The following is a 24,583-nucleotide window of genomic DNA, read 5'->3' on the forward strand; positions in this document are numbered from 1 at the left end:
CGCTCACTATTTGAAGCAGCAACACCAGCAGTCATTGATACAGAAATGGAAGAATGCATCGGGCATGGGAGTGAGAAGGGACTTCTTCCAAGCTGGTCTCAGCTAGAAAGAGGGGAAGCAACACAGCTGCAGACAAACACTTAATAACTCCAAGTGTTAACGTGAAGGTGCATGTGCAGATGCACATCAGCCAAAGTCTGCTTTTTCAACACTGCTTTCTGCAGCTTTCCTGCCCTTTTGTCAGCCTCCGGCTCCCTCCACCAGTGTGTGGCATCACTGAATGGGGCTGGAACCACTAAGGACTTCTCTGAAGGCACCGGACACTTTCTTGAAAGCCTGAGGCTCAAGGACCTCCCTGGAAATGTAAGTGCTGACATAGAAAGAAAGCAAAGTTCCCTACTATGTTTCACAGCATACCACAGCTAAGAGGTAGGCAGGTCTGCTCTGTGGGCAGCTGCACACCTGGGGCTGCAGAAAACCAGGAAAGACACCTAGTCTGGTCATCTGTGCTTCTGGGGGCTTTCTTCTGGCGGGCCTCCTGGGAGACCCAATTCATCAAACTTGCTAGAAACAGCAAAATGCATTCCCGTGGGTGTGTGATTTCGTGTAACAGGATCCCCCTCCAACCCAGACGTGCAAGTCCAACGAAGGGCTGACTCGAACGCATTACTTCAGCCCTCCCTTACTCATCGCCTACAACCCAAGCCCCAAATGTTAACCCTCAGCATGTTTTATCACAGTAGCATGTACACTTTCAATCATCATTAGAGATGAGGAGGGTCTAGGCTCAGGCACCATGCCAGGTTAAGTAAAACTTTGCATGAGGAAAGCTATTTGTTTTCTCCCAGAGCTGCAAAGCTTGGCCAAGAGGGAGGAAGGGAAAAGCTCGCCCAAACCAAAGGTGTAGACAGTGTTACTGTACTTTACAGACTACCTGCATGTTGTTCTAATGACATTTGGACTACTGGAAATCACTGGGTGAACTCAGGAGTTTCCAAAGGCATAATTGTGGCAGAAGCAGACTAAACGCCTTAAGAGCCAATCGCTTTAATCATGAAGCTGAGATGTATGAAAAAGGGTACATTTCAGCAAAAGAATAATTCTGTCTGCTATGGTTCCTGTTCAAATAAACTATATCACCAAACCACGTGCATTTCCAGAATATAGAGGAGTAAAAAAAGAACATATGGTTTAGACGCAAAAAACTTTCATATATACTGTATAGGAGATATATGGACTTGTCAGACATCTAACGGTTCAACACTGTAAGCAATTCATGGGAATGACATTAGCAATAGCTCATATTACATCCAGGAGTTACAGCTTTTACTGCAAAAGTTATATTTAAAAGAGCCATGCTCAAAATGAAATGGCTGGCAGGACTGCAGCTTTCAGTAACACTTTACCTGTGGTTTTGCCACTTTTACATACTTATTGGGGGCTTAATACTCCCAATTTACCTTTTCAGAGTAAAATACAAGTGGCAATGAGTGCATTCATTGGCATAGTGCTATAAAACTCACAGCTGTGCAAAGACAATCACAAGAACAAAAGCCTTCTTGTTTTAGAAAAGATGATTATGTGGTTCTGATACTTTCTGCTAGCCACATATCCAAACATCAGATACCTTTGTTTATGGCCTGTGTATTTTCATCTTACTATGCAAAGATTTATAGATCTGATCAGGATAGAGACCTTTATGAAAGCATTCATGTGGAGAGGAGGAGGCTGAATTAATATACAAAACTTCAGACAGGAGATCTGTCTTTCAGATGCTGCTATTTCAGTTTTGGCTCCTACACAAGACTCAGGACATTCTGGAAAAATTTTTTTCAACAGCATGTGGAACTCTGGCCTCATGGCCAGCAATGAGAGTGTGCTCCTGATTTCAACAAGGCTGCCACTGCATCTCAAAAGTTGAGATCAGAAGCCAGGCCTTCAGTACTCAAGCACTGAGTAACAAGCACCTTGATTAAAGAATCCTCCAGGATGCTGCTTTGCTTTCAATTACAAACTGCTTTTGTAAAGTTTTCTGCACTAATATAACAAATGGGATTACAGAATGTACAATACACTTTGAAATCTGCTGAGAATATAACTCACACATTTTTTTTCTGCTGGTATCAATGTGTTTCCCCCTTACTTTTTCAAAATAGCTTCATTTTCATCTATAATGAAAACAACATTCTTTGATGTTTCTAAAAGCAGGAAATAATTTCACAATTGAGTGTCATTCTGCTGCAGGTAAAATATCTAACAGCTTGTGGGAATGCCAGTTACAACCTGAAAAATATTTCTTGGCATCATCCGTCCTGGTGAAATGAAAGACTTGGAGCTCAGTTCTGTGTTTCACACAGGCTACACTAAGTCCAGGAAAGGGAAATGGGGATGAGGAAGGTGATTTCAAGTCACCTACAGCATCTCCTGTTGTGAACCTGGCCAGTTCCCAGCTGCCTGGACATCCAGAAAGCTGTGTAAATTTCCACTCTCCTGCCTCTGGCTTCAGGTTTCTTCTACCACTAAGAAAAGCAGTTAAAATTCTGAAAAATTGCCTGAGCTGCCCTAGTCAACACGAAAGAAGGAGGATTAGTTCAAGAGCAGACTAGCATAGCTTTTGACCCAAGTGCTAGTTAGATAACTGCAGAGACAAGCACATTCAAAATATAAAGATATCAAAGATATAAATTAGGTAAATTTTCACATCTGGTTCAAGGGACCAGGAAGAATTCTCATCAACTTGCAGCTTTCCCAAACTACCCATCTCTTTGGACAATACTAATTCCATTTCACATCTCAAAGGGCTGTATAGCAGACACATCAATACCTAAATACCATGCATTTTCTTAAAAGAAATTACAGCATAAATTTGTACTTAAGAGGTCCCTCAAGCCTGTCAGCCTAATGGCTTTCCATGAGCTTTAGCACCCAGCACCCCAAACTCTTCCCAGGTTAGATCTAAAAGGCAAACATCACTTAACCTTCACTGCCTAGGGCAGGAGTGGCACAAGGACATGGAGAGTCCCAGCATCACCTACCAGGGTGCCCCAGTGTCATGGCAATATCTGCAGGAGCTCCTGGTGCAGAGGACAGGAGACACTCCCTCTCCCCCTGCAAAGGACCATGGCCTCTCACAGAGGACCAAAACCAGGCATAAATGTCACAATTTAAACTGCTTTTAATCAAATGTTCCTGTAAAAGCAGCAAAGGTAGTCAGCCATAATCTTTGCTAAGAGGCTGAACTCAAAATGATTTGAAATGGGTGCTGGTATCCAAGCCAGATACCTTTCAGTATCAAGAGCACAGCCATAATATATCAGGTATCACTTTATAGTGTGAGTTTTAAATACATTCTATATGTGGAATCACATATTCACATGCTGAAATGGACAACATATTTAATGAGTAGCCCAGGTGGTTAGATTTTGATTTAAAATGAGATTGCCAAGACCAGAACTTACTTGCAAAATGGAATTCTCTTCATGTGCTATCTTTATATTACTTCAGCTACGCACCTCTTATCAAAGCAGAAAAATGTCATATAAAGGATCTCTATTTATATAAATTAATTGACTGTTTTTTTCCATACATACTTTGCAGTGTAAATGATCTATATTTGGACATATTCCAGAACTAAACGAATGAATATTACTTTGAACCCATAAGCTCAAACCAAATGATTTCTGCTTATTCTGCTCCAAAATGGCTCTGTGTATATTAGATAACATAAATCAAACCTTCCTAAAGTGGCAAACAAGCAACCAAAATTTTATCAGTTATAATCTGGGAAAATCAATTGGATTTTTTTTTCTGGCAGTCCCCTAAGTATGTTAGATGTCAATACCTCACATTTCTTAAATACTTTTAGATAAAAGCGGATGTATTAAATAGCTACAGGATCCTGTGAAGATATACTTATTAAAATGAGTGATGCTTTGAGAATTTAATTTTTAATGTCATTAAAATATTTCATTAACCAGGGACGAGAAAAAGAGTTGTTATACTCAAAGCAGCATGCAAGGGAAGCAGTTAAGTATACCTGACCTGTCTCTCGCTTTCATATTGTTCACAAGTGCTACAGATATTCCACCCACTCCTCCAACACGAAAAACACTTAGAGGTGGAAATACTAGTGATTAAATATGGTGGTACCTTCAAAAAGCTGCTATTTAAAAAAAAAGTCAGGTACATGGAAAAACGAGTTGCTCCTATTTGGCACAAGCCACTCGCCAAAACTCACGGTGGTCCCTTGTTTCACTGTTATGGTCAGAGGTGTGAATGAAACAGTACCAGGCACAGTACCAGGGCTACTGCATCCATGCTTGGCCTTTTTCCTGCTGATCTCAGTGAGCAGCACCCCCTGGGACACCAGATGCAATCACTGGTGGTTTCTAGGCAGTCACCAGAGTGGCCAAAATGCCCTTTGAGACTGGGAGAGGGAGCCCAGACGTCACCCTTCTGGAACTGACAGGTGAAGGGGATTTTTAACCAAAACAGGATGAGTGCTTAGATAGTTGCTGGGGAGGATAAGATTGCATCAGAAGTGGCTTCAACTCACACTTGCTCTGGCCTATTGGTGGGCTTCTGCCACCCAGTGACCTAGCAGCACCCTCGACCCACAGCACCAGGCTTCCTGCCCTGCTCTCAAGGGCTGGATCTAGCTAGGGGACATGGTTCCATGAGCTGACCCAACTGTGTGGATTTTGCTATTTTGGGCAGGCTAATTTTCCATTAGCCTGCTCTGCTGCTCCATAATCAATTGATATGACTTGAAGGAAGCAGCAAGAACACGTGACAGAGCAAGACAGATTGAGGCCACCCTTTCCATAGGAGCCTGCAGTTCCATCAGATTAAATGTAATGTGAAACCCATGTCTGCAGTAGTGGTGAAAACGCTGCCTTCATGAAATGCATATAGCATATACCTAAACAGGCTTCCAGCCTGACTCACAGCTTCATGCTCCTGTGCTGCATGTCTGAGGCATGCCAGAGCTCTGCATGGTTTGAACAGGGTGTCTTGGCCAGCACAAATCCAACAAGAAACACTTCCTGCCTTTAGCCCCTCGTTCAGATACTGAGACAAATACAAAGAGGGTAGTAGTCCACTTCAGCTATACATAGAGTGGATGACCTTTTCTTCAGGCAGTGAGATAAAGTTTAGATAGGAAAAGGCAGGTCATGTGGGTTGAGCTCCATCAGTGTGATCCCTGAGACAACCTAAATATCATTTTAGCCATTTCTGATTGACCTCTTTAGTGGGAACTGGTGGTACTTAATTCATTGAACCACAAAGGCTTGGGCTTCTTCCTAGTATATACCATTATCAGGACTGTCACATCTTTCTTGGTCTATAGCTCCTGTGGTTAGCCACAGAAGGATTTTGAAAGCCTGCTGGATGCCAAAGGAAAGTCTATCTGGATTTCGCTAGCTGAAGAGATCTCCAAAGTCAACCTCAGATATCAGTGCAGATGTACATGGTAGCTTCTACAATTAGTTCTGATCATCTGTTAGAGGACTGGAGTGCAATGGAACAGAGATGAAGTTAAAGGCAAAACCATTTACACTTTGTCCGTTGGGTCAGCTCATGGAACCACACCCACTAGCTGGATCCAGCCCTTGAGAGTAGGGCAAGAAGCAAAGGCAAAGGCAGCTTTCATGGCTCTGTCTGAGAAGAGGTAGTGGGATTTTTGAGAGGTAAGGCAGGAAGGCTGCCCCTTTCTTGTGCTTTTCTTCAAAAGCAGAGTTTAGGTTTAGAGTAATCTAAACTTTGGGGTTTTTCTCAAACCCCAAATTTTTTTTGTTTGTGTACATTTCTCATATACCTTGTTGAAATCATGCTCCTTGCAGCATAAGTAAGTGATAAAAATGCACACTGTATGAAGAAAACCTTGTCAAAACGATGTGTTGTGCAAAACTGTTGACCTTATCTCCTAATTAGGGGAAGTTCCCTAGCTCTCTCTATCATGTAAGCAGTAACAACTTCTGTGAAGAAAAATAATTTTCCTGAAGTTAAAAAGCAAAGAGTTGCTACTCAGGCTCCAGAACACTCATTTTGAATCCTAATTCAGTGAGTAGCATGCTGTTTAAAATAGAATGACAAAATGTCCTTTTTAAAAAAAAAACAAAACAAAACAGTGCAATGAATTGTCCTTAAATTCTCCCTAAAGGACAATAACATTCAGATGTTCCTTGGCACCAAGTAGTTTCAATGCAGCCATTTAAGTGGCATTTCTTTCTTCAATGAACATGGTATGTTATAAAAAGTTACATGGCTATTGGAAGGGAATTCCCATCCTGCATTAAGGGTCCAGAATATTACTAGGATTCTTAGCAGCAAATGCTCAATCGCAGTTCAGTAAGGTCACATAACCAAATTTCATATTTTCTCTTTTATTACATTCAACTAATAAATATTTGGGTCTAACAAGTTTATCACAGCATTTCAGCTTTTCAGTGCTGCATGTAAAATATATATACATACAGAATCTCACAAAACCAGAAAAAGAAAAAAAAGAAGAAAAGAAAAAGCAGCAGCAAGGCCACAATAAAAATGGGAAAAAAAGGTTCTCCTAAACATCAGATGCAAACAGACTGAAAAGTGATGCCGAAAGATATGCCTCCATTTTTAATTTGAACCTTCTCAGCTGAAGTAGAGCAGTTTAACATTTAGTTTCAGTGAACAGATTTGCACATCAGACATTTCACTGCATTATGAATGGGACAATGTTAAATATGTTTTCACTGCAGTTCCACAGGTCACTGTCATGGGCATAAGCCAAGAACATACAGTTAAGATTATTACAACATAGCTATTGGTCATGCAGCTAGAGCTCTATGCTAACTAACAACATTTAATGCTTAGATAATGGGGTTTCATTACTGCAAATGAAATGAAAGGGCCCTTTCCTGTACAAAGACAACCCAAGCAAAGTCCACACCTTTCCACCAGGCTATTAATGGAACTTCTTCTCCACCAGGATTCAAAAGAAGGGGGGCTTAAGGGAACTCACTGATAGAGCAACATGGTGAACGCAAACCTGTGTCGTGGAGGACTTACCATCATCCAGGTACATCTGGTCCAATTCCTCAGGTTCTCGCTTGATCGTTACAGGAATAGGGGCCAAATTATGATTACTTTCCTCATGCAACTCTGGCAATGATAGTGGTTGGGTTGTTGGAGACTCATTTCTGTGAACCTTCGGCAGTTGCTGCTGCTGTTGACCCATTATGGATGAGTGAGTTGGACTGCAGGACTGCAAATAGGTTGGCTCTTGGGTAACAGATGGAACTGGAGAAGAGGGACTGTTGGGATAGAGTGTTTGTTGATAACCAAGGGGACAGCTACTGCTCAGATGTTGACTCACCTGCGGCTGCAGCATGACGTGAGATGATTGCTCGGGGGGGCTTGGGTGCACAACTATAGACCTTGGCACTTCCTGTATGGTGGGGACACCTCCAGCGGGCTGCTGAAGTCCGAGGTGACTGTGGCCCGGGTTGGGGATGCACTTGTAGGGAGAGGATGAAAGGTCGTGCAGCTTGGGGCTTGCGTTGGGAGAAGGTGACATCATGGCGTTTCTCTGCTGACAGGAGGCGAAGCCGGCCACGAGGCACGAACCAGGATCAGGGGGCATCATGATCTGCTGACTGTAGTACGGTTTAGAGAGAGGGCTTAAGCCTTGGTTCATTGGTCCACAGGTTTGAGCAGGCTCATAGTCATCTGTGGGTTCTGTTTTTATAATTGGAACTGTTAAAAGAAAAAAGGTTTTAAATAAACATGAGTTGCGTATTGGTATGATCAAGTTGGCTTGTGGCTAGGATACCCTTTGCAAAACAAACAATGTTGTGAATAAGACTCTGTGTGTCTTTTGCCTAGTTCTCCCACCCTATAAAAAAAAATGAATGAGTCATCAGCACAAGAAAGTCACAGCTGGTTCTAATATTGAAAAGGACTATTTTCTTTGGACTGTCTTCCAGCACTAATGTGCTATAAAAATCTATTTGCAAATAGCTGTGCTTCAGTGGAAGCTTTGGACCCAAGGGCTCCATGGATTTGTAGTAATCAAGGCAAGAATTTTAACTTGGATAGACTACTACATTTCTACAGCTACCGATGGCCCATTTGATAAATGTCTGTACACGCAGTAAACTGGAGCATAATAAGGTAGAGATGGGGCTTTTAGAGTTCAATGAAAATAAAGTTGCAAAGATACATGACAAAGTGCTATGTACAAGAAGTTTTAAATTATGAAGATATTTTTGAAAGAGTAGAATCTGATTTGTTTAGTTTTTACATAATTGCATTTGAGTTTTGCTAATGCCAACTCCTAACAAATGTCAGTCAGTCTCTGGCTACCAAGAAACACTGATTCCTGTTTTAGACCTCTGCTTGCTCTACCCACTGTCCCAAACAATGCCCTAACTGAGCAGTCACATCTCTAAAAACTCCTAGAATGTGGACAGACATGATTGTCAGTGAGCATCAACTCAGTGGTGACAAATGCACAGCTGCTTTCTCCAATCAAGGAAAGATGATTTGTCAAACTGAGGTGTCTTTTCAACATTTGCTTTCTCTCTCAAATCAAAGAGAGGCATCTTTGAAGCTTCTCCTACAAGAGACGCAGTATACAGGCAAAACTGACCCACATTCTCTGTCAGGAAAATTACAAATAATAGAGCCAAGCTAGACCATAGATGTATTTTTTTCTAGTCAGATGCACCTCTAATGCATACAACAATCAAGTATGGATGCATGATGGCATTTATCTTCTTTCTAAAAAAATTCTGGTGACACTAGAGAATATTTTTTGTAATATTCTAATATCCAAACCATTATGGCACAAAGTTAATAATGAAACACTTTCCACAACTCAGCTCAGATACATGTGTGTTGCATGAGCGTCTCTGATTGTATTTTTATTTGCACGTGTTTTACAAAACACACATTTTTCAGCCATTTATTATGTTTGTGTATGGGTCTTTTTGAGCCTGTATGAGGCTCTGTATGAGATTTTGTTGGTGGTGAATGCACTTCACTACCCTTGTTTTACAGTCCCTGAGCCCCTTGTTAACTTTGTTCCTTTTATGTTCTTTTACATGTAGCTGCTTGCAACACTTGTTTCAAGATTTCTAGCACCCCAGTAAAAACAGGTCTATATATGTAACAGATGCACAGGTGCTGCTCAAGACAAATAGGCTAGGTGTGATGGACTGTCATTGGATTTCTCACAATCTTATTTTCACTAGCTTGGGTGATGCACACTGGCTAGCAGGGCTACCAATGCACTTGGCTAGAGAGAAACAGATTCCACGTTCAGTGACAGCTTGACAAAATCACTATCACACACTTTAGGAAAATGCAAGACCGAAGAAATGCACCTAGATAAACACAGCAACTCAGATATTGTAAGAAAATACCTTTAACAAGTTCTTGAGCTAGCAAATATTCTCACATGTTTTATATTAGGATCACTATGCTAGCACTAACCACAGCACAGCTGGAAATATGATGGTTGTTGAACACCAAATTTTCCCAATATATCACTGTTATAGAAACACCTGTGCTAAATAATTCCACGCTCAACCACTGGCAATACAACTCCAATAAACCCTGGAGTTGTCTGACTTGTTATAACCCAGGGAAGGATTATAGCCCTGGTGGCAGGCAGGCTGGAGGCTTTATGGAAGACAGGTTCCTGATCTCAGGCTGGCTTTTCATTGTAGCTCTTCTGCAGCACACCATTGCACTTTATTGTCACTTCAGTCTGAGTCTTTTCTTTAAAATAGCAATGCCATGGGGTCCATTTGGAGGTCTGGTTAGTGGTCATGAATATTGTAAATTTTTTGTGTGTGTTGCTACACTGAAATACACATACTACAGCCAATGGAAGACCACCAATAAGTCCTGCTCAGCACAAGGTGAAGGACTGATGGGTGGCAGAACTGTATTCCACACCTGTTAGTCCAAAATCTCACTTTGAGATGGTGACAGCAGCCAAAGACACTCCTGATGCCTACAAATTCAGATGGAAAACAGAGACTGGTCAGGGCTAGTCAGGGTTGTTTTGCTTGGAACTGATACTTATGGGCATCAGTTATTTCATGTAATGGGAAACAAATTGTCTTTCAATGGACAACTACTTGATTTACTTATGCTTAAAGCTGCCCGAACTTGTTCAACTGAACTGTTATCATTACCTTTTTTGATGTGCTTTTTCAACACAGTAAAGAAAGTCAGACATTGCTCTCTTTCATATATTTTGTTTGTATGCTAATCTCATCATTAGAGTAAGTATCACACCAGAAGACAGTAAAAGTTTTCCTGCTGAAATGGTGAAGGGATTTGTATCTGACTTTTCTGTGTTTTGCCAGCTGCATAGCCATTAACCCTGTGCAGAGTGAGTGTGAGCATCATACAGACTGGGATGGCAGCCACTCAACCCCTTAAAAAAACAGCAAACCTCTTCATGAGGTACAGGTTTGGAGAAAGGAGGTCTGTAAGAAATTTTTTTCCCAAGAAGAAACCATTACTAATGATCCAGATGATCTGGAATCAGACCTGTAGAGCTGAGCATGTCAGAAGAAACGGAAGACATTAACATTCCCCTTCTGGCCAGATCTCAGCTTTAGTATTTTACATGAATAACTGTAGTATTTGACTTGGGGAGGATACAATACCACAAATTGCTGCATTACATCAGTTAATGGCTTGTTTATGCCCATTACCTGCTTCTCCCCAGCCTATGTATCTTCAACAAACAGAGTAACAAAGGCCAAAAATCTTTGCCAATGTTTGGATTTGCAAACTCAACTCAAACTACCTGTGGGTCTGATCTGGTCATTCTGAAAATACTACTATTAATAAATATTAATCAAGTATCAATTCTGATTGTGTCAGAAGTTGGTGTAAACCACCTTACATTTTTTCTTTGAAAGTGCAACTGTTTTTGTCCACTTTTCAACAGACTTTAGAGGGCCCGAAGCAAGAGCTATGGAAATTTCAAGGCATACCTCCCCAAACCAAAGCAGGAACAGCGTGTAACTGTATTTACTGGTTACCCACTTACCATCACAGTGTCTATTGTGTACTCAAACACTGTAATGAGGCTACAAGGAACTAACACATCCTCACCCACTGTCCCACTGACTTCTGGGGGACTGAAACGCTCAGCTGGGGTGGGCAACTGTACCTGACTTCGAACTTGATCCAAACCTTAGTACCCACCTTCACCGTTTCCTCCTAGATAAGAAAATCATTGAATACCCTGACTTGGAAGGGATTCTCAAGGATCAAGTCCAAATCAGGGCTCTGCACAGGAGAACCCTAGGCAGTTCACAAGGGAACCCTCTGCACGAGACAACACAGCAGACAGCCCTGTTCAAAGCCCAGCTTTGTTACCACTTATCTACTGACTCATGCTTGATGAACTGCCAGTCTTTACAAAACCAAGATTGAAAAAGGGGTTTTAAGCCCTTTTATACATCCCCATGGAGGCATGGTAAGCTAGCTGTCATAACACACATCCACTTCCATCATCACTGACTCCCACAAGTGAGTATTTCAGAGGGAGATGCAACGTGATATAGGCAGCACTGCTAATTTTCTCAGGAATAATATTTAACAGAAAACAGTATTAGCCTAACTTTTAGCCCAAATATTTCAAATTTTGAATGACTTGGTAACACCCTGCCAGCTAAAAGAGACACTCCTAGTCAGTCACACAGCAGGCCTGGCCTGGCAATTAACTGCAAAGCCTCACAGCTGTTCAGAACTTGTGAACACTTTCAGCAGAAAGAGTCACTTCCTAAATCCAGCAGAACCACACCCAACAGCAACAATTATTCTATCTCAGAACTGCTCTGTGGTGCTGAGGTAGCACCCAGTCTTGCAGACTCTCAGCTGGCTACAACAAAAAACTGTGACTGAATTTGTGATACACTGAGATTCACCTATAATTAAGTGCAGCAATGAAGCCAGAATTTGTGAAATTGTAAACACAAAAGATGAGACTCAGAAGCCACATTATTCATTTAAGAGTGCTGAAGGATCTGGCCCTTGCACTAAAAAGGTAAAAAAGAATGCAAGTTTGGTACAGTGACATTTTTAATGCCTGTTACTTCACAATGCACAAGGTCAGCTGACAGATGGTTTTATACCGTTCTTGATTTTCAATATTAAAATATGACGGAAGTCACTGTTCTAAATTAGTCTGATAAGCAAATTAATTTCAAATTAGTTTTCAATGGTTTGGTGATGCCTTCTTAGACTCTGAACTCATGTCATTATGTCATCTAATTTAATATGAAGTTCTGAGAACCACGCATTGGCAGCAGCCCTAGCTACAAATCAAAGCTTCTTACTCAGAGAGATCAGGGTTATGACATCATACCAAGGCACTGGTGGAAGACAATGGTCCTTCTGTGTGTGTCTGAATCTGGGAGAAATATTTCAGCCAATTCTGCAAGCCCACATTTAAATGAAAGCCCTTTCTAGCAGGTAAAAAGTTAATATATCAAACCTAGAAGAAAAATAATAAATCATGCACATTCAGTAAAAGGAGTCAGAAAGTACTCAGATATAAACTATACATATTTTTTGACAATTTTAACAAGTGTGTGTTTGCTTTTACACTTCAGCAATCCGGATGGGTTTTTAATTTTTTTTTTTATTTTATTTTTTGGGGGGAGGAATGTTATTAAAATATGTGAACTGAAAAAATAAAATCTTACCAATTAAGCAGATGTTTATCCTGATTAACATTTAACTATCAAATTCCCAATTCCATGTAGTATTATCAGTGTAGACATTTATGGCACTAAAATATATTTATTTTATCCGTAAGTTTGATTGAGCTTATCCAACAAAATAGCTTCCTTTCATGGTGCAGACTATGATGTAGTTCCCTGGCACCTGCACACAGATTTTAGTTAAGAGTACGAAAATCAAAACACTACCTTTTTCATCATGTGCACACACACATTTCTTCAACTTCTGGACTAAATATCTGGCAATTGGTAAGAATTTGGGATGGGACTTTCAAAGAGAGCTGAGGAGTTAGCTGTCTAAATCTCCATTACTGAGTTGAGCTCTGAAAGGCCGTTTGTGCCTTTGAAATCCTCCCCTGTCAGTCAGTTTTGATACTGGCAGCACACCTTCAGAAGACATTGCACTGGTGACCCCAGTTCCTGTCACTGCTTTGCTGCTGGGTGACCAAAGACTAATTAGGGATGTGGACACATCTCCATGGATTTGTGCAAAGACAAAATGCTGGCTGCTGCAGCAGCACTGGCCAGATCCAGCATACTTGAGGCCTCACCCCTTGTTCTGACTGCGGAGCAGCTGGTGCTGGGGAGAGGCAAGGGACTGGCTGCCCTCACAAAACACAATCCCTGCTTCATGGATTGTGTCAGAGTCCTGTTGTCAGAGTCCTGTTCTCATTTATGACAATCACAAAGTTCAACATGGCTGAGCAGAACTTTCTGAAATGCCCTGCCAACGTACATGCAGCAATGGCAACCTCAGCAACATGGGATGAGCACTCAGTCCCAGGGATCTTGTGAGACAGTCAACTACAGGGACCTGTGCAGATGCTGTCTGTGAACTTGGCGTTTCCCCCAGGCACCTATTAAGCCAAAACACTTTTAAAGGTCAAGCTGCTATCAAGCCTTTGCTTTTAGTTACTAAATCCAGTGCACGGTGACTCAGACACAAAGGAAGCCTCCTGCCATCAAGACACTGCAGGGAGCACATGGGTGTGTGCAACTTTTATCTGCACAAGTATCTCTCTTACTTGTACACTACTACTGGGGCTACTCATCAGGAGGGCTAACTCTAAAACGTGCCTGCCTGCCTGCCAGCCCTTTTCGGATTTTGTGTATGGATTTTTACAGGTTCAGATGAATATGTACAGTTTTATACAAGAATGGCTCGGGGAGATGGAAACCTTGTGCATACACCTCACCACATAATCTCGGACAGTGACATTATCTGATTTGGAAGTGCTTTCCAGCTAACTCATTTGCTAAATGCTTTTCAACAGCTGTTAATCTATTAGGTTATTCTACACATATTTATGAGACAGAAGATTATATACAGTAGCTTGTTGCATACCCTGCTAAATCAGGTGGGGAGAACTAGAAGGTAGGTGGAGGGCATTTTGGGTTGTGCTAGTACAGAAAATTATGCATTAGCTTTCTTTCAAAAGAAAGAGATAAAAATTCTTAAAAGTTACAATTTTTCACCAGAACAATTTGTTCAATCCTACGCTGTTGAATAGGAAAATCAAGTCCTGGGATATGCCCACTTGGGCTGCTCTACTGCTGCTTCCAGAGCATGGTGCAGCACCTGGCTCCACTGCTGCCTTCAACTGGACGTTTAACTGTGCACAACACCCACTCTGCACCGGCCAAAGCTTTCTATGTCACCTCTGTCAGATGTTAAAATCCACTGGGCTGAGGTCTGTTTTGATGATGCTACACAACATTACACCACCAGTGCTGACTTTATCCCTGCTTGCACTGGAAAGCAAGGCAAGGAGTCCTCAAAATGTTCATGCAGAGGAGTTCAATGACCAAAACTACAGGCTGGGTTTTTTTACAGCTGAAGGGGAATATTTGAAAATTGAGATACTGAGAAAATATAATTTTATACACTGGAAGTTAACTGCTAGGGGTGATCATTGCTGATGGTCAGACACAGCCAGGAGCTTCTACAGAGCACTTGTCCACCCCTGCCTTTCACAGGGCAATCACACAGGTGATGCTTTTTCCTGGCCTTCCAGGTGAAGATGGAGCACCACAGAGAGGCAGTGTTCCTCACATGCCTCTCCACACAGATCAAGACAGACTCTGTGTGCAGGTCAGATGCAGCTGGCTGGGCTCTGTCTGACTGCTGAAAATGGATGTCACCTGGATAAAGTGTGGGCAATGCACGAAGTGTGGGCAGCTCCAGTGGGCACCCGGCACCTGAGGATGTAATGCTAGTGAGTGCAACACGAGCCTCCTCTGCTCCTCCACAGACCTTCCATGGCTCCTGGATGGGAGTGGAGGGGCTGATACACCCAGAGATGATGAACTTTGTGATTGTCATAAATGAGAACAGGACTCTGACAAAACCTCACCTGCTTTTAGTTACTCTGCTAAATGTCAAAATTACCAATCAGCCACTGAGTAGCCAAAACTGTGTCAGTGTATAGTGTAAAAATGAGTAACTGTGATTCCTATTTTCACCTAAAATAAAAGTCCTCTGGGGCCAACCATTAACCCAATCCCCTCTGTTGACCTGTCCTGCCATGTGCTGGCTTTGCAGCAGTCCACATGCTCCTGGGGATGAAAACACCTCCAGCTGGTCTGAGGCTCCAGGCCTGACTCAGCCACGCTCCGTCCCCTTGTTGAGGCACTGCTGAGGTTGTATTGCACCAGCCACAGGTTATGGTCCCTGCACGACACAGGCCCTGCATTGGCCCTGCTCCCCCAGCAGCCCCCAAGCCACCATCGTTTGCATAAAGGACTAGGCTGATAATCTTGCCAACCTCAAGCAGGAAACTTCAACAAATACCGAGAGGTGAGAGGTGTCAGGAGATAATCAGCACAAGCCACATGCTGTGTCACATCAGAGTGGCAACACTGTGCATCCTCATTTCTGCTAAGGGGCTGATGTCATCTTTGAACTTAGGGAGTGAGGTGTGGGTGGAAGGGCTGAGGTGAAACAGAGGCATGGCTGCTCAATGCAGCCATAAGCAAAGTGTTGCTGCACCCATCTGTATGGTGGGCAGGGGATAATTTTAGAGCAGAGGCAGTAAGTCAGGAGAATGCTGACAACAATATGCTGTGGGCAGCACACACCCTTTCCAGATGTACACCAAGGGGTGGTCCTGCAAGGAGTGGGGAGTTGGACTTAATGATCCTTATGGGTCCCTTCCAACTTGAGATATCCTACGATTCTATTCTACAATGTTAAGAGCTTCACTTCTGCGCTGCTGGGCTGTAAACTACAACACTGAGGCACATCTAGTCACCACAGGCAGGCTCTCAGCACAGCCACACACCCACAGATTCAAAGGACTTCCACCAAGTCACTGTGGCCAGGTTTTCAGAGAAGCGCAACATCTTGAAGACTTGTGCAGATGACTGCAGGGAGGCAAAGGAGCTGCAGAAAAGCTCTATCTGTGAGTGAAGGCTGTGCAGTTGGAAATCTGACCCTGTGGGTAGCGAAACTCATCTCAAAGTAAAAGTTACCCAGAATATCAACACCATTTTAATAAATACCAGAAGCAATTACATGATCTTTTAATAATGCTTTGACAATTACGAAGCCTGACAGAAACAGAAACTGGAAATACTTTATCATCAACTCTTTGCAAAAGCGTATTTTTCATTCCAGTAGAAGAAAACATCAACTCTCCTTTTTCCTTTTTATTAAATATTTCCTGGACAAACTAGCCTGTCTTTAGTTAGTCAAATATCACTACTTTATAAATAAAATTCAAAGAAAAACTTTCCTGTGTTCAACATTCTTGATATCAATACTTGTTGGATAACAGAAAACATAGAGAGTACTCACTCCTATCTGCAAAAATAAGTTCTTGATCACATTTCCTCTATTTTTTTGTACCTACTTAAAAGAAATCTAAACAGACAGAAATCTAATCCTTATCATTCATTGTTTAAAGTCTTCTGAGCAGGAGAAGTCCTTCAGCTTTCTTAGATGAAAACACAGGATTTAGAATCCCAGCATACACGCCTGTGTTCTTCTTCAGATACTCCGGGTTAGTTTAACCCTGAAACGTGGTTTTCCAAACTGTTCTGCCACACGTAATGGAGCTGCAGAGCCCCCTGCATGGAGCCACAGCAGTGGAGGCACTTTAAAAGCTGAACATCCAAAGGCTCTGCTCAGAATCCCGACTGCAGTGTCTGGTCCAGAGCCTTTCTCCTCAAATTTTGATGGGATGTGGCAATGCAAAATGCATCAGTACTTACCATATGAGCTGCAGGAATTCACCTGTGCCAAAATGGTATGGAAACTACTTATATTTCTGTGCCAGGCATGTCTGTGGAGGAGTCTCCAAGGGCCTACAAGCCTGCAGGCTCCAGGACAAAACTGACATGCAATTGCTCAGTTATATGGATCATTGAAATAACACTAAAAAAATGACATTACAGTCATTTCTGTACAATATAAGCTAATACAGCATTCAGGAGTTGCTCAAATTCAGCAGAACAGTAAATCAAAATTTCAATTAAAAGTGGATTATGAGTACTTAGGTTTACAGTCTATCCCAAGGCAAAGACTTAAGCAAGCCCATTGTCAAGATCTTGGCTCCTTTTGCAAAGCATCTACTTTCTGTTTTGCTTTGTTATTTAAACTTTTCATTTACAGAGCAGTAAGATTTTAATTTTTACAGCAGTTTTTTTTTATTTTTGAAGCAGAAACTCATCTTCACCAAGTAAGTCCCTGCTCTGCCAAACACTTGATCTAACAGAGGGAAGGTACAATCCTGCCACATCTCTGCAGCACGGGAGAAGCCCTGAGATGGCGAAATAACACTGCTGGAGATGGCAGCTTGTGCTGGCTGCATGTCACAGAGCTGAACTCCATGGAGATGCTATAGGACCATCCATGGGAGGTGGGATGAGTGAGGTCACGTGTCCCTGGATCCACTGGCTGTTTTCCCCTAGGGAATGAGGAGAAATAGGAGCTACAGGAAAAACCCCCTACAGCCCCACAGTGGGGGTGGGAGCTGCACAGCGAGCCCATGGCTCTCCCACTGCTCTGCATGTGCCCACACCCACCCCAGGAGCACAGCCAGGAGGTTCACATAACATTCAGGCTTTAGTCCACATTTGGTATTTTGCTTTGGCACAGTCCAGTTGAGCTGTAAAATATATGTCTGATGTGCATCACGGAGCTTTTAAAAGCTCCTTCACACAGAAATACCTGCAAAACTACAGTAGGCACTGAAATGCAGCATTTGATTAGTCCTAAAGCACAGAAGATTAAGAAGCAGTTTACAGGATACTGTCTCATTTGTGTAAAACCACATCTTACACTTCATGATCACTCTGACATTCGCTTGTCAAAACCCTCCACCTTCTCTGTTTGTGGGATTTGTTTAAACAACAAACACAGTGTTACCTGGGCCAAAATCATGCTTATCTCATCTGCATTTTTTTACATTGATCACCCAGTGGTTCTTGACTTAGGTAATTTTTTCTGCATGAGCTAAACTTTGGTTTTCTACAATGGCTTGAAGCAGTAAAAGAATGTTGTGACTGAAATCAAATGAAGCCTAAAATGACTCCTAGAAATACAGCAGCATGAATGACTGATTCAATCACTGTACGTGGTTTCTAAATACACAGCAGAGGTGATTGTATCTATCTTTGAAAGGCATGATAGCAAAAAATACCAGCCACAGAAGGGCAAAACCTTATGGCTGTAACACAGGCATTACAACACATGCTTATTAAAAACATACTATACTATTAATTCTGATGATTGCAGAAGCACATTCACTTTTACCACTGCTATGGGTGAGGCTGCAAAGAATGCAATGTGTTTTTCAATTACCTACATGCACATATACATATGTATTAAGAGAATGTGAATGGAGAACCAAATAGGAATGGAAAGAATATTTACTAGGAATACTGCTTTCCTTTATCCTACCCTGCTGTTACATTTTTTCTTTCAGGTTTCCTCACACAGAAATGAAAAGATTTCACTTGAATTTAAATTGGTACAGCAGACTAAACAAGATTCCTAATGTTTTCAACAATTACCATAATTAAAGATGCCTTTGCAGAATAAAGCCTAGGCTGGTTTCCTGTTGTCACTAAGTCTGCTGTCACTAGTATGTATTCTCATCTCTTTGCATCAAATGTTCCAAACACAGAATAGTGACAGCATAAACCAACTCTGCAGGAGTGCACACTATTCCCAGGGTTTAGAATACAATGGTAAAAAAAGGCCTATGTAAAGGCTGGAGGGAAGATGCTGCCTAATAAACAGCAGCTAAGAAGAGGCCTGAATCTGAAATATTTATGAGGGTAACTTGGGTGACAAGGCAATACCTGATTGCCTCTACAACTAATTTTTGTTGCTGAAAAGTGTTGTGGAAGAGAATAACAACTCTTTTTCTTTCCAATTTAAGAGATGAACAGTTTTTAAATGTACAGACATCCCCACTGGGAATGAAGTTTGCATAAGTAGGCTGATTCAGTGAAGCACAGCTACACAGAACATATGCAATAAGCACTCCGTTGCCAGGTCAGGTTTCCTGTATTTTTAATTTAAGTCCCAATAAAAGTGCATGCATGCTAACTGGGTGAAATTGCAAATGTGTATTTTATGGGATTTCACTTACAAAATGTTAGCATGTCTCTTCAAGTCATGTGATGTGACTTGAATATTGCTTTGTTGGTATTTCCCACAGAAGGATTATTTTCACTTGGAAAGAAAAGCAAAGCTTCATATTTTTTTTCTAATTCCTTTTGTTCCCAAACAACAACAACAATTGCTTTCTTTTCCTACTTTCCCCCAAAGAGTGCTCTTAGTAAAAAAGGCCATTTCAAATATTAATTAAAAAAAACCCCTAAATTTACTAGCTATTAAAATCTTCATAAAAGCCTGCTTGGAATTCAGCTACCATGAGTGACTTTATTGTCACTTCACAGCTACCAATATAAGCTCAAAAAAAAAAAATGGTCACACATTTCTGAACATTTCACATCCATGAAGCATTTTACATGGAGCACTCTGATCTCTACCCATGTTGTCCATCTCAGTTTTCACCCCGTGCAAGGCAGCAAGATGTGAGATGACTGCAAGGGGAATCCACACACCACCTCTAGCTCAGAGCCCAGCATGCTTAAAATACTGTGGTGTGAATTTAGAAATGTTATTTGAATGCAATTTACCCTCTGGGGTTAGAAAGTCAGTCCAAGGGTTGACCATAGCTTAGCAGAGAGCTCAGTGCCTTCACAAACTGTGTGCTGTGGCTCTTCAGCTCCCAAAAGCAGAAGTCCTTGTTTCAACAGGTCTCTGCCACTGATGCAAATGGAAACAATCTGCATTGTCTCTTTTGTGGCCAGCAGAGACAAAAGCAGCTCTCCTGGACTTATTCTCACTCTCATAGCACCAGGTATATTTCCAAAATATTCGAATTACTAAAGAATTATTAGAACCATGTATGATCATTATCTCACTTTTACTAGCAGAGATAAGGAATTTGTTTTGTTACCATTAGCAGGAAGATAGGTGAAAAGCTGGTACTGGCTCCTCTTTCTTTTCCCGTTGCAGACATAGAAGTTGACCTGAACAGGGCTGGTAATTCTCTGATTGCGGAAAGGTGGTATCTCAACCAACAATGAATTCTGCAAAAGCAACAAATCAGAAAGTCAAGGCACAACTTAGGCAGTCTAGCTGTACAATAGTATTGAAAAGTTAAGCCCAAGAAGGAAGAGGAACACTCTCTGAAGGGAAACTGGTGGGCTTTGTGGGCAAGGACGGCTTCCCACCAACCCCAGCGTCCTTGCCAAGGACTCTAGAAGTAGGGAAATTATTTTAGCATGGCTAAGATCTTTACAAAATCACTAGTGCTCCCTTCTTCCCTTTGGACAGCAAATATGATACTGCATATGGACAAGGCTCTATCCAGCTTGCCTCTGTCAAGAATCTGGGACCACAATCAAATTGTGGTTTCCAACTCAGCAGGAGAAAGCACAACGCCTCGGTTGGCAGGTCATCCCTGATGTATCTGAACCTAACAGTATTTCCTTTGAAAGGCATCAGGACAGAATTACTCAAATAGTTCAATTTTCCACAGTGAAATATATTTTTATATAACAATCCAGGGAGTTCTAAGCATGCTAGCTTCTTTGCATGGCAGAGTCACTGCTGCAAGCACATCTAGTGCAACATGAAAAAGCTGGTGAATGTGTAGATGCTCTTCCACTGCCAGAAACCAAATACTCCAGCACGGGGCTAAGGAATGACTTAGCTTCTAGGGCATCAGCTCAGACATATATATATGCACAGTGAATCTGCTATGACCATCAAAACCTCCCTTGGCGCTTTTTGAAAGAGTAATGGGGAATTCTCTTTGCATTTGGCCTGAATTCAGCTGAGATCTTTAAATTGTTTGCCGCAGTTTTGCAAGTATTGCATATTCCTGCAGACGTGGAATAGTGGACGTACATCCCACTTGGAGTCATGGCTGAGAGAGCCACACTTCTCCAATGTGGATCTCCTGTGAGGGGACTCATGTTTCTCCTGCTGAAGATAGAGGAAAGCCAAGGAAAATGATCAGAAATTGCTTTGGGAGCAGCGGAAAGAACTGACCCAGCAAGACAAAAAGACGAGCAGATGGAACTGGCCCATCCCGGACAATGAAAAAATATTTTCCAAATGGTCTCTCCTACTTTTGGGATAGCTTCCAGCAAAGGCTTTTTTACCCCATGCTCACGTTAAAGAAAGATTTCCAGGAGGGTAGGCCTAAGTACTTGTTCTGTTTCAGTGCCAAAGCCTTGGAAATCCCTCTTTAGTAACAATGCTGGAGAAGGCAATATATATTTTTCATCTTGATGTTAAAATATTTAAGGCAGACTTACTGGCTTGCACATTTCTTTGTCGGTTTTGGCTTCCATTTCCCACACATGGTGACCATCTAAAAGACAAAAGAAAAAGATATCTAGTTCTTTCCTTTCTTCCTTTCCCAAGCCAAGAAAGGAACAACTTTCACAAAAACAATCTCTTTGAAGGGGCACTGCATATGGGAAAAGGAGCTCTCACAACGCATTGCACAAAGCGTTGCCCAACTTAGAGACCATCTGGGTCACCTGTGACAGGAACCCCTTCAGCTTTTCTGAAGGGAAGAACCACAATTCAGAGTGCATAATATCATGATGGGGGGAGCCACTGGGAGTTTGCTCTGCCACTAGACTGGACAAAATATGCAATTGTTCTACATCTCAATTTGCTGAACTTTCAGACCACAATACTTCTACTTATTACACCTTTTGAACACTACCTAAGCTCTAAGTCATATTCAATATTAATACTAAACAATACAAAAAGAAAGGTAGCATTAAGGAAGCTACTCAGCCATGCAGGATTTCATTTTAATATACTCCTAGGCTGGCTTGTCATAATTCTGCTACTTGGGTCAAAAGGCAAGGCCACAGGCTTGGAAACACAGCTTTAGACTCCATTTTGAAGTTGGTCTTGTTCAGCTACAGTAGTCCCACTTCTGGAGCTGCTTTTAGTGGTGTGTTGGGTCCTCCAAATCTACCAAATTTCTGTTTTCCAGCAAACACAGATTTAAGCCACAACTATAACTTTTTCTGGGAACGTGTCTTTTGAAAGAAACTGGCTTTGTCTGGTCATTTTTCCTGCACATTACTGATACAGAAATCACTGGAAAACAAGGTGGGCTTTAATTTCCTTGCATCTTGAGACCTCAATAGGAAAGAAACACGAAAACTAATACAGAATGTAAGGTTTCCATTCTGCAGACCTAGAAAAACACAAATGAAAGGCCATAAGCAGACTGGATAAGCTGGATAAGCTGGACGGTGGAGACACATGCAGCTTCACAAGTCCCACCACTGTCAGATGTTACTGAAACGAAGGGGAAACGGAAACTTACGTCATCTCTTTTGTACATTTATTGCAGCACTGGGACATGCAAATGCAAATATTAGTTATTTTGAATTTCATCTCATGGATGTGGGCTTGCCTTAGAAAAACAGCCCTCTGAAAGGTAAAAGAGTGAATGGTACTTTTTCTTTTCTCTCCGCTTTCATGGCCAGGATGGAGGTGACGCATTTAGAACTGCCTGATTTATTACAAATGTCTGTAAATAATATTTTTGTGTACAGCTGTCCTACTGTGAAAGGAATGCTGCTGAGGGACTATCCCTGGCGATTGTTTTAATATCCAAAACCCCTTTCTCTTAAATGTATGGAAAGAAGTACAACATGAAGGCTGCAGCACAAATTCCACAGTGAATTTGGCAGGTCTTCCCATAGGAAAACAATTAGCAGATCTACCCTCAGTTTCTTCCTACATTTTAACTTGTGATGCTGGAAGAGGAATCCCTTTAATTGGTACTGCCACATTCAGCTGCAGGGAGAGCAGGAGCAGCCAGACTTGAGAGTCTCAGTGCTTGAGACTCCTTAGCAATGCCTTTGGAGAGTGCCAGAATTGAAGTAGGCTCCTTGGGAGGACTGGTGATCACTTCACAATTTATCCAACAGATGCTTCCCCTGGGCTGTCAGTAGAAAACCCTGACCAAAATTCAGCAAGCCAGGACACATTCCCTGTCTGGGAGAAGCCTCCTTTATCTCCAGCCTTTGTAGCACTCCCTCCCTGCCCCTAATTAGTCCAATCAGCTACAAAAGAAACGCAACGCTGTGACACTATCGCACTATCGCACATTTTGTGAAGTGCAATAACTTCTGCTTTGGAAGGGGTTTGCTGGGCCATTTTTTTAAAAAACCTACAGACATCCAGACTAGTAGTTAACATGTGTTCAATTTGCCTTTGTAAATGGATTACCAGAAGTTCAGTTTTTTTGCTATGTTTAATTTGTGCTTTGCAAGAGGAATGATCTGATTCAGGTTTCTGGTTTTTATTTCCTGCCGATACTTCAGGAAAATTCAAAATGACTCCATCTCCAGCTATTCTTTCAATTATTTCATGCAGCACTCCCTTTATGCATTTTTAAAATTTTTATGATGACAAAAGGAGTTTGTTCAGAAATATTTTAGATGCTGTAATCCAAACTATTAGAAAAATAAAAAAATCCAGAGCCGTGGCTTGTCTTTGGAAGCTAGGAAGAACAATACGGGTTTTGCTCCAAGAAATTCCCACGGGACTGTCCAGACCATCGGCAACCAAGGGGAAAGGGAAGAGAAGGAAGAAGTAGGGAATAGACAACCCATTAACAGCTAGTGACATTTCATTAAAAAAAAACACAGGGAGCAAAAGTTGTTATGAAGCAAGAGACCAAAAAAAAAAAAAAAAAAGAAAAAGAAAGAAAGACAATTCCTCATATTACGTCTGGTGAACCAAGAGGGAAATCTCAACGCCCACGGACTGGGACCAGCTCCAGGAGGGAAACCTTAGACCACTACGTCAACCTTTTACAGTAAACATGTTTTGCAGGTTTAAACAGTTCAGCTGAAATTAAAAAAAGAAAAAAGTAAAATAAAAGGAATAATGGCTTTGGAATGGTTTGGGAGCCCTAAGCCTCAAGATAGTCCATCTGTGCCGGAGCAAATGGCTTTGCCCTAGTGCCCATCCGCCAGGGAGCCTGGCGAGCAGGCGGGATGCCGCCTCCTGTCAGCGTGTGCTGGAGGAGTGAGGGCTGCTCGCCCACAAAAGTTTCCATTGTACGCCTGCCACATCTGCAGCAACGCGCCTGGTCTGGGCCCGAGGCAACTCCCTCCTGGCCGCCAGCCAACCCAAGTACACCAAAGCAATTTATACCTTTCCAAAATGCAAATAATTCAAATTACAGACATAACACAAAGCTGAAGCAGACACATTTCAGGCATTCCCGTTAAAGTTTGCTCTCTGGAATTACCAT

The 24,583-nt window shown here is 41.9% G+C and overlaps 1 protein-coding gene across 2 annotated transcripts in view; it reads right to left on the bottom strand.

Moving 5' to 3' along the window:
* Positions 1-24,583, bottom strand: part of NFATC1 (nuclear factor of activated T cells 1) — a 110,974-nt gene that overhangs the window by 24,820 nt on the left and 61,571 nt on the right. For both annotated transcript variants that reach the window (XM_058803573.1, XM_058803581.1), the window contains exons 7-9: positions 21,603-21,658; positions 20,234-20,366; positions 7,361-7,740 (exon numbers count right to left, since the gene is read on the bottom strand). In XM_058803573.1, the coding sequence (XP_058659556.1) occupies positions 7,361-7,740; positions 20,234-20,366; positions 21,603-21,658 (569 nt within the window). The remainder of the gene's footprint in view (positions 1-7,360; positions 7,741-20,233; positions 20,367-21,602; positions 21,659-24,583) is intronic.

This window comes from Ammospiza caudacuta, chromosome 1, assembly GCF_027887145.1.
Source record: "Ammospiza caudacuta isolate bAmmCau1 chromosome 1, bAmmCau1.pri, whole genome shotgun sequence".
Lineage (NCBI taxonomy): Eukaryota > Metazoa > Chordata > Aves > Passeriformes > Passerellidae > Ammospiza > Ammospiza caudacuta.